The 11,859-nt window shown below is 42.5% G+C and overlaps 3 protein-coding genes across 8 annotated transcripts; 2 read left to right on the top strand and 1 right to left on the bottom strand.

The window, feature by feature from the left end:
• Positions 1-370: 370 nt before the first annotated feature.
• Positions 371-3,191, top strand: LOC103975914 (DET1- and DDB1-associated protein 1). The gene is made up of 4 exons (XM_009391047.3): positions 371-546; positions 944-1,004; positions 2,754-2,815; positions 2,891-3,191. The coding sequence occupies exons 1-4, from the start codon at positions 460-462 to the stop codon at positions 2,978-2,980; spliced, it is 300 nt and encodes a 99-aa protein (XP_009389322.1). The 5' UTR covers positions 371-459; the 3' UTR covers positions 2,981-3,191.
• Positions 3,192-3,457: 266 nt separating this feature from the next.
• LOC103975915 (pentatricopeptide repeat-containing protein At1g11290, chloroplastic-like) lies at positions 3,458-5,530 on the top strand. The gene has a single exon (XM_009391049.3). It carries the CDS (start codon positions 3,458-3,460, stop codon positions 5,528-5,530), a length of 2,073 nt encoding a protein of 690 aa, XP_009389324.2.
• Positions 5,531-6,456: 926 nt separating this feature from the next.
• Positions 6,457-10,861, bottom strand: LOC103975916 (AT-hook motif nuclear-localized protein 10). Of its 6 annotated transcripts, XM_065095966.1 has the most exons (7): positions 10,823-10,861; positions 10,553-10,729; positions 9,410-9,994; positions 8,722-8,774; positions 8,302-8,433; positions 7,110-7,271; positions 6,457-7,023 (listed from the first exon to the last, which is right to left on the bottom strand). In XM_065095966.1, exons 3-7 carry the CDS (start codon positions 9,843-9,845, stop codon positions 6,724-6,726), a joined length of 1,083 nt encoding a protein of 360 aa, XP_064952038.1. In that variant the 5' UTR covers positions 9,846-9,994; positions 10,553-10,729; positions 10,823-10,861; the 3' UTR covers positions 6,457-6,723. The 6 variants fall into 6 exon arrangements, with proteins under 6 accessions (XP_064952038.1, XP_009389325.2, XP_009389326.2 ...); XM_009391050.3 differs by lacking the exon at positions 10,823-10,861 and having other exon boundaries at positions 10,553-10,797; XM_009391051.3 differs by lacking the exon at positions 10,823-10,861 and having other exon boundaries at positions 9,410-9,957; positions 10,553-10,797.
• Positions 10,862-11,859: the final 998 nt, after the last annotated feature.

The following is an 11,859-nucleotide window of genomic DNA, read 5'->3' as shown; positions in this document are numbered from 1 at the left end:
GAGGGCGCGACCACCTCACGAAGATGGGCATACATGGTGCCCGGATCGGCACACCAAGGAACGCTGATCAGCACCCCGTCGCGAGGGCTCGATCGACCTCGACATCTAGCTCAGCCGACAGAAGACTTCCAACATCAATCCGTGGACCGGACCGTGCTGACTCACCAGCTACACATTTGTTCGCTAACGATCAGTACATAAGCCGAACACGTCAATTCGAATTCTATTGGATTTTCCAATTCCATGTCGTTCACGATTCTACTACCCAACTAATTTTTGCCGTGTTAATATTTATGGGAATTAAATATGTTCTTTAAGAATATATGGAGAAAGTGGGGGGTTTTGTTGGGTTTATATAAATATGTACGAGAAAGAGAAAGAGAGAGAGAGAGAGAGAGGTTTTGTGGGTGTGGCGGTGAGAAAGAGTACAGAAACAGAGGAGAGGAGAGAAGAGAAGAGATGGGCTCTCTACTCGACGACTGGCCCTCTTACGACCCCCACAACTTCAGCCAACTACGCCCGGCCGATTCATCTGCCCAATCTTCTGTATGCTTCTCCGATCCATCTTCCTTTGCCATCTCGTTGATATTCAATCAATGATTTCATAATCGCTGTAGGTTGGCGATTGTAAGCATCTTATAATCTGTCTTGTTTGAGTCGCAAATCGTCGGAATCAATCATGCTCTGAGCACACATTTCTTGTTTGCCACTGCTTGTGTTCCCCCTTCGTGTTCTTTCCTTGTTTTGGGTGCGGACTGTACCGGCTGGTTACTGTTGGAGTGATTTAATGAGGAGAACTTATTAATTGATTTCTTTTTCTGCTCAACTAAAGGGGCTTTTAGAATGTGATCTTTGCACATCCATTACATGATCTTAAGTTTTCATATATTTGATACATAGATTTACCATTCTTCTGATTTTTTCCTTTGATGTTTAATTTCAGAAACTTACGCCTGTCACATATCGTCCCACTCATAACAAGTCTCTCCCACCACCAGATCAAGGTAACAATGCTGCACTTGGTCTCCAAGAACAAATTATATATGGCCGCTTGCTGGAACTATAAATATCTTTTTTTTGGTTGCTCAGAGCTAATTTCTATGAGGCTGTTGTTACCTGTGTTGATACTTCGTATACTTTCTGTTGTAATTTTCTATCTGGATGCTGGGTCGAAGATATTTGGCAGAACTCTCAATCACTTAGTGTTTTATGTCCACAAGTAACTAAAACATGAAGAATGCCATGACTATTATGTTTTAAGAGAGTAAAAGAATATGGTTATTCATCATGATACATGGCTAAGAATGTCATCTTTCTTTATTTGAGTGCTTAATCACTACAAATTGAGAGTTGAAGAGTTTTGCTTTTTGAAATATCATTACAGTTCTTTGCTTGCCATTTTCAATTAAATTATCAAAATAATCCATTGGAAGAGTTTCATATTAATGTCGAAGTGTACATGCTTATAAGCCTTTTTAAACATAGTAGGTCAGTCTGTGCACCCAAAACAAATCTTCCTAAAGAAAAAATTCTTTCTTGGACATTTCATTATGAAATGTTTAACTGCTAACAGATCACACATGACACTAATATGTGCTGAGGATACTCTTCATCCTTATGACTGTTCTCTCACTTCTCTACCACAGACAGTTCTACCATTTTTTTTAATATTCTGCTTCTTTCACCTTAGAATATGAAACAAGATTATATTGAGTTTCTTTGCTTTTAGGGTATCTAATCTGCATATTGCATGTAATAAGTTATAGTGATCCCTTAACATGTCTATATCTAGAACTCTTACTAAGATGAATTTGTGAATTTAAGGTTGCATTTACACCAATTCTCATTGGATGTCATATTATAATTTCACCATTTTAATTTGTAATTCAAGTATCAAGATGTTACTATATTAGCTCTAAAAAATTCGCCATGAGAGGTCCTATGTTAGTTCTGTATGCTAAATAAATGGAGTATCAACCTTGGACCTAATAACCAACAAACACATAACTAAGGCGATCTTGTATTGAAAAAGAAAGAACCAATCAACATTCATTATGCTCCAAAATGTTAAAGAGAAGAATCATGGACTAGACAAACCTAAAGAAACCTTCTCTGAGTTATTAAATAGAAAATGGGTAGGGAGTCAAAGAAGAGCAAGTGGCTATTCAATCTACGAGGAAATTTAGGTTTTTTTTTTTCCTTTAAGGTGTGATCCTTATGACAAGCTCTCAATGGTACCTCTAACGGAATGCCAGCTGGAAAAACAAAAGGCTACATCTTCAGGGAAAGCTGTGGTCAAGAGATGGGACACAGATGGGAAAAGAGAGCAAAAGTGATATGGTTGTGGGTTTGAAATTATTCTGTCTCTTTATCTTTTGGGGGTTAGGGCATATGAGGGTGAACTAATGTTACACTAAGCAAGCTACTGAAAGAAATGATTAGTAGAAACTGGCGTTTCAGATTCAAATTATTTATTAGTTTTATAGAATATGTATTGGTCATATACATTTCTGATACAAGTTGTATTGAATTCATGATGCTCGGATCTTATAGATTATCTTCTTGACATCCAGTTGTCTTTCGTGGTGACTAGACTTGTGAAGTTCTTGTATCACATAGTTAGCCTTTCATGAAGTAATATTTGACATGTATACCCAAATGGTTTTTTTTTAATTACTGTGGCAGCTAATTGAGGCATAATATTAACTTGTGATAATATTGTTTTTCTGATATGTACTCACTTGTTGTCCTAGTAATATCATCAGAAGCCAGAAATATCCTTCTGAGGCATTTCTATCAGAAGTCAGAAGAGAAGGTATGCAAGCTCTTTCTCTTCTAGTATTTCTTGCTGCTGTCCTCTGTTCTTCCTTCTCATGCCGCGCACATGCAGTTCCGACCTAAGAGAGCTGCTTCGGATCATCTAACACCGGAACACAGTTGCAAGCAGCCCAGATGTGCCTACACTGATGGGGCCGATTGACGAATTATAGTATGATTCTTCCCAACATCCTGCATAGTAAAACCAGCATATATGTATCGTATGTGCATATAGCTTTTTGAACATTGGAGCATGATGTTTTCGAGCACTACAAGTTTGATAAGTGATTACAATTGAGTGGCTTCTTTGCTCTACTTCATGTTTTTGGCTATGCCTATCTATTGATTAAACTAGCTGAAGAAATATTTTGTGATCGAATATGTTGCACAAATTGTTTTTAATTGGTTGATTTACTTCAAGTAAATGTTGCTTTTGATTCTGTGGAATACGTGTCATCTCTTCTATGTATGTAATCAATCAGTTCTGTCGTTTCTTTTGGGACAAACCACGAAAGAAATAAGCGCACGGGCCGGCCCAACTGCTTATACTTCCACCAATCTATTGGTGGACTTAATACAAGCACCTTGTTGCCGGCTTTCATCCCCAGAAAGCAGACATCGGCTTCCCCACAAAAATCCAATGTACTCGTCACTTTCTATCTCTCCATTCCTCTCGCCTTCTCCTCTCTCACACTCGAAGAACCTCTTCTTCGACTCGGCTGCCTCCGTCCGCTACCTCAGCTTCTCCGCCGCCCAACAGAACCTCGGCTTCACCGCCTCTCTACACTCTGGCCTCCTCAAATCCGGCTTCCACTCCAACCTCTTCGTCGCCAACTCCCTCCTCGACGCATACTCCAAATGTGGCCGCATGGACAGCGCGTTAAAGCTTTTCGACCGAATGCCTCTAAGAGACGTCGTATCCTGGACATCCGTGATCTCCGGACACTGCCATACCGGAGCGGCTGCCGCTGCCATCCTTGTCTTCTTGAACATGTTAACGGAGGGAACAGCACCTCCTCCCAATGAGTTCACTGTTTCTGCTGTCTTACGGGCATGTGGGATGCTGAGGGATGAGGAGATGGGGAGGATGGTGCATGGGCACCTGGTCGCCGCTGGGTTTTCCCATGATGCGTTCGTCTCTAATTCCTTGATCGATATGTACGGGAAGGTAGGATCAATCGTGGATGCTGAGAAGCTTGTCAGTAGGTTGAGCTGTAGGGATGTGGTTTCTTGGAGTGCCATCATATCAGGCTCGGTCCTCCATGGGATGTTCGACAAGGCACTGATTCTGTTCACCCGAATGCTGGAAGATGGGATTCTGCCGAACACGGCGACGATGTTGAGCATCACCCAGGCCTGCTCGCTAATGGGGGAACCGAGCCTGTTTGCTTGTGTTCATGCTTGGCTTGTAAAGTTGGAGCTGCATGACTGTGTTCCCGTCGTGAAGTCTCTCGTGATGATGTACGCAAAAAATGGATTTTTGGACGAGGCAATCGAGGCTTTCCTCCAATTTGATTTTCCGGAGTGCCATGATCCCGATCTCATCGCGGCCCTCATCCATGGTTGCGCCCTGTCGGGATCTTTGGAGCATGGCAAGGTGATTCATGGGTGCTCGATCAAGATGGGCTTCTTTCCGTGCACCATAGTCGAGAACTCCCTCCTTGATCTGTATGCAAAGCATCGGTACGTCGACTCAGCACATTTGATCTTCAAAAGAATGGGGAACAGAGACATAGTCTCTTGGAACTCCATGATCTCATGTTTTGCGAAGAACGACCGCGTGGAGGAAGCCCTGCAGCACCTCGGTCAAGTTCATGACGCAAGTGGAGGTGAGCTAAAGCTGGACTTCGTCACGGTACTCAGCTCCGTACAAGCCTGCTCCACCATATCGTCGCTGGAGCGAGGACAGATACTGCATGGTTTTGTGATCAAAGCAGGCTTTGATTCCGATTCCTTTGTCTGCAATGCTCTGATCGACATGTATGGGAAGTCGGGAAGGGTTGGTTTGGCGGAACAGTTATTCCAGGAGATGGAGGACACAAGAGACGTGGGTTCTTGGAACTCGTTGATCGCAGCCTACGGGATCCATGGTGATGGTGATTCGGCCTTACGAGTTTTCGAGGAGCTGAGGTCCGGAGGAAGGCGTAATCCGAATGCTGTATCCTTTGTCAATGTCATTTCAGCGTGTGGTCACTCTGGGCTGACAATGGAAGGCTACGAGTGCTTCAAGAGAATGCAAAGAGACTACGGCTTCGAGCCGGCCATGGAGCACTACGCAGCAATGGTGGATCTTTTGGGGAGATCCGGAAAGCTTGGTGAAGCAGAGGAATTTATCAGAGCGATGCCCATCAAACCTGGTCCATCCATTTGGGGGTCTTTACTGGGTGCTTGCAGGCTTCATGGGAGCGTGGAGATTGCAGAAAGAGCAGCGGCGGAGCTATCTGTGATGGAACCGGATTGTGGTGTCTGGAGAGTGACACTGTCGATCGTATATGCATCTGCTGGACTATGGGAAGAAGCTGCAGAGGTGAGAGCTGAGATGAGAAGGAAGGGATCAAGAAAAGAGGCAGGCTGGAGCTACGTTGAATCGAGGGGCATGGATAAGTTCAAGTTCATGGTGGGAGACACAAGGCATCCTGAAACTGATACGATCTATGAAGTATGGAGAAGTATCAATGAGCATCTTGCTGATGCTTTTGTCGAGTCATTTTGATGGGGGATGCCAAGCAGTACCTTACGAGATTGGTATGTCTACTCGATGGTTAAAGATAAAGAGTACTCATCACTGCCCGCAAGTTTTCTCTGAACAGCGACGCCGGATGAGGACGCAGCGACTGCAGTAGGTAGCCCTCCGCAGCACCGAGGCAATTGCATGGATCGCACAGGTGGCTATTCGGGACTTGATCCGCCCTCGCTTGGGTACCAGCCTTCTGCTCGCCAATCCCGCGTCGCCGCCGAGAGCAGCAACCATGGCGCATGCCGCCTTGCTGCTCATCTGTGTTAGCTGTGGAAGAAGCTGTCGTGGCTGCGCACTTCCTGAGTCTTCCTTTACTGCGGGCTACTTGTCGGAATCTGGTCGTCTTCTGGGAGACCCACCAAGGTTCGGATTCAGTTCAAGACGAGCAGAGGTGATTACTGGAGCACGGCGTCCATCAATCCGTAGTTGGAGAAAGAGATGTGAGAGTGTGATTTGGGTGTCAGTAAATACAATGATAAAGTCCGGCGCAGTAATGCTGTGATGATGAAATGATTTGGGCATACCGAAAGAAAGTGGTGTGTCAGAGTACAGCGGCACCCAACTGTCATGCACGCCGCTATTGATGGATCTGGTCGTGGAACCGATCTTATCCACTGTTTGCCGCGGTGAAAAATTACCAGTGGCTCACAAACAGCCATGGACTTTGGCAGGCTGCTGTGCAGTTCATGGCGGATTTGACCTCGGAGAGCAGGGGGGTTTAGGCTGTGTTCCTTCTTCTGCCCACCTCGAAGGAAGGACAAGACAGGCATCCTTCCAGCAAAAGCATAAAAATGATTCTTGTAAGTGTGGCCTTTTCTCCAAAAACAAATGCCACGCTTGATCCTTTGTATGGACACATACATGAACACACACATTGCATCTCAGACATAGCACTAACGAAATTGAAGAAAATAAGGTGTCTTTAGTTACCAACAGAAATTGAACTGATAGATGAAGACAAAGAAAATACTACAGAACGGCAGCAGTGTCCTCAGAACATACGCCTAGATATATGCTTCTGGAATGCCATTTATGTGAAGCCCTCTAGTTGTAAGCTTTGACAGTAATTAGTGGCTACTGAATCACAGTGATTCGACAGCTGGTACTACCGTCTTACTACAAACAACTAGACATGAAGCGATGCTTGCGATACTTGCGACATAATCTTGTTAGAGAGGCATTACTTTCATGTCAGAGTTATGCCTGTTCTCGTTTACAGAGTGTGACCAACTGATGAAAGATGGATATGCAGATTGAACATGCTGAGTAGAGTTCTCGCAGGTGCCACCGTTTTGATTTGTTGGGCAACCGCGGTCGTCAGAAGATTCACTTGACGTGCCTTCAGTGGGTGGGCTTACTGTTAGAGTTGCTCCAAAGCTGGCCATCTGTGGTGGAGCTGATGAAGGTTCCCACCTCAATGGTTCAGGCTGTGGCTTTTTCTTTTCGGTGACGAAGCTTGCCACCACAACCTGCAATTTGAACGGAACTCCACTATGTCAGAAAAATTATCTAAAAAGGACAGTGATTGGATGCATCAAAGAGGTTTGATTTAGACCTGCACAGGTGTTGCTGCCACAAGCATTCCGGCAACCCCACCACCAAGAATTCGGCCGTCAGATCCTGCAATTGCGACACTCAATCCACCGCTTCTACTACGAGTGCTACCCTCTTCTGTGAGCAGGAAGGAACCTGAAAGAGAGATGATATCAAAGCGTCCCTGCATGAAAATTCTCGTAACTGTTACTTATATGCTATGGCAACAAATGGAGAGCAAGGTATGTGGACAAGATACAGAGAGTTTGATCTTTAATCCTTTTAATATGATACTCACAAGTAGGGTGGATCTTTATGTAGTAATTGAAAACATTACATAACTAAAGCATCACTTTCATGACCCAAATGATGATAAGGATGCTATATATATGTGTGTGTACATATATATTATGCCTAGCAGAATACAGCATGTTGGCATTAAGTAGAGATGTAAATTGGCAAAAGGGCAAATGGCCTTTTAGGGTAAAATTATTGTTAGTCAATCTTATGTGAGGTGGCCATAACTAAAGCCTAATCCCTATCTTTCATCTTCCTTGTACAAAATTGCAACTTCTCCTATTGTTTTTCATCTCTCTCTTGTAGAAAGCTGTTCAAAAAAAAAAGAAACGTCACAACACAAGATGTTTGTAGGATATGTAAAATCCTTGGACTTTGAGAACTTGGTTTTGGGGATCGATCATTCCCTCATCCAGTTACTATCAACTTGGTCTGATCTGAAACCCTTGATCTCAAGGGGAATTATTTGGACTGGCCAAAATAGATTGATCACAAACCATTCTGGCCAATCCCAATACTTTGACCAGTCATAAACCAACCAAGTCAACTGAAGTTGATTATGATAAATTGTATTTATGTCAACTTACCCTAGTCTATTTCTGGTTGTTTCTATAGAAACCTGATTGATTCCAGACTGATCTGGGTTATAGATTCCACAACCGATTCCAAACCTGACACAAATCCAGTGACCTTGTCAAAAACATCAAATAGAAGTTTCCGAATCTAGCCATATTATTTTGTCTTTGACTATTGCACTACCATCATGGTGTTCATTTGGGTTATGCATAACACACAGACATATATCTACAATATAGAACAATTTTGTCCATCAGCAACCTACATAGATGATGAACAGTGCACATAATTTCAAATTTTATTCAAGATACAGATTAGGATAGTCTAGTTTCTACTCAAACCTCATAAGTTACTGTTCCACCAGAGATTGCCGGCTGCCGCAGTGTTACATCAGAGATGGCACCGTTTGCTGACAGCACACAGACGGTCCTAGACCCTTGCTGTGAGAAGGCCATAATTTTTGAAGCTATGTCCTGCCAATGCAAACAATTGCCTAAACTAATTATACTCTATTGACTTATCACTCTAATAACACCAACTCTTTTATATGAACTCCCAAGTATATTGAAATGGTAAGAAAGAATATGAAGCATGAAAGCGTGTAACAAGTTTATAATCTTTGTTGCTGGGTGACAACAGTCAGATCGTGAAAATGCAAGAAACAATTTAACAAGAAAGAAGAATTACCAAGACTTTGTCAAAGTTATCTAGACTTTAGAAGTAGAAAAAAGAGAGGGTAAATTTAAATCTCAAGTACTTGCCTCTCCAACTTTGACAGTGATAATATGAGGAGTAAAACCAATCCCTGGGGCACCTGGTTAACCATGAGTACTGATTTTAGAAACTTATACGAAGCATTGAAATACTAAATACTGTAAAGAAATGATATCTAAATCTTTGGAAATTGAATATGTAGACAAAAAGATGTATGGAATAAAAGGAAACACAATTAGATGTTCAAGAGTTGCAGTTTGTGTACAGTTATACTAAAAAATTAGACCCAAAAAACTTAACATCTAGGCATTAACTTCATAAAGGAATAACTTATGCAAATTATATGAATAGACAGCCAATAACTAAATTTATCATCTAAGTCTATTTGAAAGCAAAAAGTAGGACAATGCTGTATAATGGCTAAAAACGAAAAACGTTAACCATAATTCAAAGTTTAAAAGTTCTCGATGCACATATAACTTCAACTGAGAAGCATAGAAGCAGATTAGATGGGACTAATACTAGATGAATATATTTGAACATTTGGACAAACTGGATGTTAAATGTACTTTAACAGCTCAGAATTTATATGGTAATGCAGTTATGTAATGAACAAGGAAATTAAGGAAGCCTACCTTTTCATGGCCGTTTAGAAGTTAAGACATCTACACATAGCAATTATATGTCACATGTAGAGTAATCTTCACAACTAGAAGAAAGTGATGCGACAATTACCCAATGCATCAAGTTGTTGCTTTTTCCCCGACCCTGGAGGACGGCCTCGGTGCTTAGTTACTGGATCAGACATTGGATTGCTCGAGAATCCCAAAGCAGAAGATGGAGGTGTTAGTGCCAAAGACATGCTACCATCAGGTCCATATTTTCTTGGTCTTCCTCTCTTCTTCTTCGTTAGCTCACCCATGTTAAATACACTGGTTTGCCGCATTCCCGAGACATCATCTCCTTGGTACAAAGAACCAGTCGTATCCACTGGCTTAGGTGCCGAAGAAGCCATGGGAGTGAAGGAAAGGCGCATGCCCTGCATCATTCCAGCTGTATTCGGTGCCACCACGGGATCAATCGTCGATCCTCCAGCTCCATAAGAGCCAGGACCCACCACCACAGTTGGAGGCTGCAACGAGCTCACTCTTGGAAGCTCCCTAGCTTCCATTTTCCAAAACCCTAAACCCCAATTCCTTTTGTTGATGTACTTTTAGCTGAATCTTAGATGACTAAATCAACCACAAAAAGAAAAACCCCTATCGTGGAAGATGAACCGCTTCCTTCAGTTCCTCACCGAAATTAAAGCTACATAAGAACCTTCAACCGGAAAATGTGCATGAATGTACAGAAATTTCACGATCCCACCGGAGAGCAAACAGGAAATTCTCGTCACTGAGCTCACATTTGAAAAGGTGAAAGAAACTGACGCTTTCTCATGGAAAGACAAAAAAAAGGACTCATGTTGCACCAAATCCGTCAAAAAACAGAACGCGAAAGGGAAATGGGTATGAATATACAGAACTTTTACAAATTTTCACCCAAAAAATCTCAGCTTTTAGAGAAACAAAGACCGATCCACCGAAGAACGAACTCGTACGAATTTTCACCCAAAAAATCTCAGCTTTTAGAGAAACAAAGACCGATCCCACTGAAGAGCAAGCTTTTACGATTTTTCACCTGAAAAATATCATCTTTTCGAGAAACAAAGACCGATCCCACTGAACAGCAAACAAGAGATCCTCGTCACTGAGCTCACATTTTAAAAGGTGAAAGAAGCTGACGCTTTTACATGGAAAGACAAAAAAATGACTCATTTTTCCACCAAATCCGTCAAGAAACAAAACGCGAAACACAACTGCGAGAGGCGAGACATACCTGGAATCAGATCAAAAGAGTGTCACCCAACCAAAACCAGACGACGAGAGAGACGTTCAAGGATATGGGTCGCGCAACGGCCTGCAAACCCAGAAATGTTTGCCTTCTTTCCTCGGGGACACCGCTACCACCGAACCCTCGCCGCACCAACCCAGCACAGCAAGGGGAAGCAGCCACCTAGTGAGGGAAGACGGGAATAATTATTCTTTATTGGTGTGGGAAAGACAATTACATCCATAGAAAATTGCAGCTTAAGCTCCGCAATCGCACAGAGTATTTATTTCATGGTCGGTGCTTCCCCTCCTCTTAGCTATTGGTACCAGAATCCAAACACCTTCTTCCAACAACATCGAATGTTGATCCGATCCCAGCCCGGTCTTAGCGGTCTGCCGGCCCATCTATACACCAACATCTTTATCGAGCCCGGTCCAATTCAACGTAGTAATATGGGCCCATTTTGACATGATCGTCTTTTCATGAATTGTGGAGATTTAAGAATTTGCTGTTTTAATTCTTGATCACCTAAATTATATATGGACGAACAATTGGTTACACATATAGCTTTTATGTATCCATGGCAATTGCATCAGACCTCTGATTTGATATCCATTTGTACAAAGATCAATGTTGAATGGAGTTTCCGATAAAATTATTTTTATGTTTAGATCAACAATGGAACGAAGAAAAAGTTATCGATAAACAACGATCGACTTTTATTAGTATGTTATGATGAATCTTTTATTATTGATATAGTCGAAAAAGATATTTCATGAGAATCTCGATCTCCTAATGTTAATTGGGAATTTTAAATGGGGAAAGAAATATTTTCTTTTCACAAAACTCAAGAGAACTATATAACTCTGTGATATCTCTCTCTTCAGCTGATGACCAGTGGAATGTGTTGAAAAGAAAGGCCTGTTAGGTGCCAAAAGCACGTCGGACTCTCAATCTCCAGTGAGCACAAAGTCTCGCTTGCCACGTGAAGGGAGAGAAAGTGCTGCGGCTGAAGCGAAAACAGGCAAAGAGTCTTCGATCACAAAGTATGAAGCGACGAAAGCGCAACGCATGAGCAGATAGCGCCGCATCACTCGCAAGAAAAGCCTTCCCAAACAACACTGTTCAACCAGAATTTTATGCCACATAAAATGGAAGCAAAAGTCTATGACATGTTGCAGTTTGATTGCTGGCAAACGAGTGACAATCTACCCCTTGCATAAAGACAACACACAACAGTGGCTATGTCCTGTCTGCATGCTCACGATTCAAGCATTTCGGGAGACTTACACACGCTGTCTCACAGTGAGTGC

The sequence above is a fragment of the Musa acuminata genome, chromosome BXJ2-2, assembly GCF_036884655.1.
Source record: "Musa acuminata AAA Group cultivar baxijiao chromosome BXJ2-2, Cavendish_Baxijiao_AAA, whole genome shotgun sequence".
NCBI classification, from domain to species: domain Eukaryota; kingdom Viridiplantae; phylum Streptophyta; class Magnoliopsida; order Zingiberales; family Musaceae; genus Musa; species Musa acuminata.
Note: the sequence above shows the minus strand (reverse complement) of the source record. Positions and strands in the feature narration are given on the sequence as shown.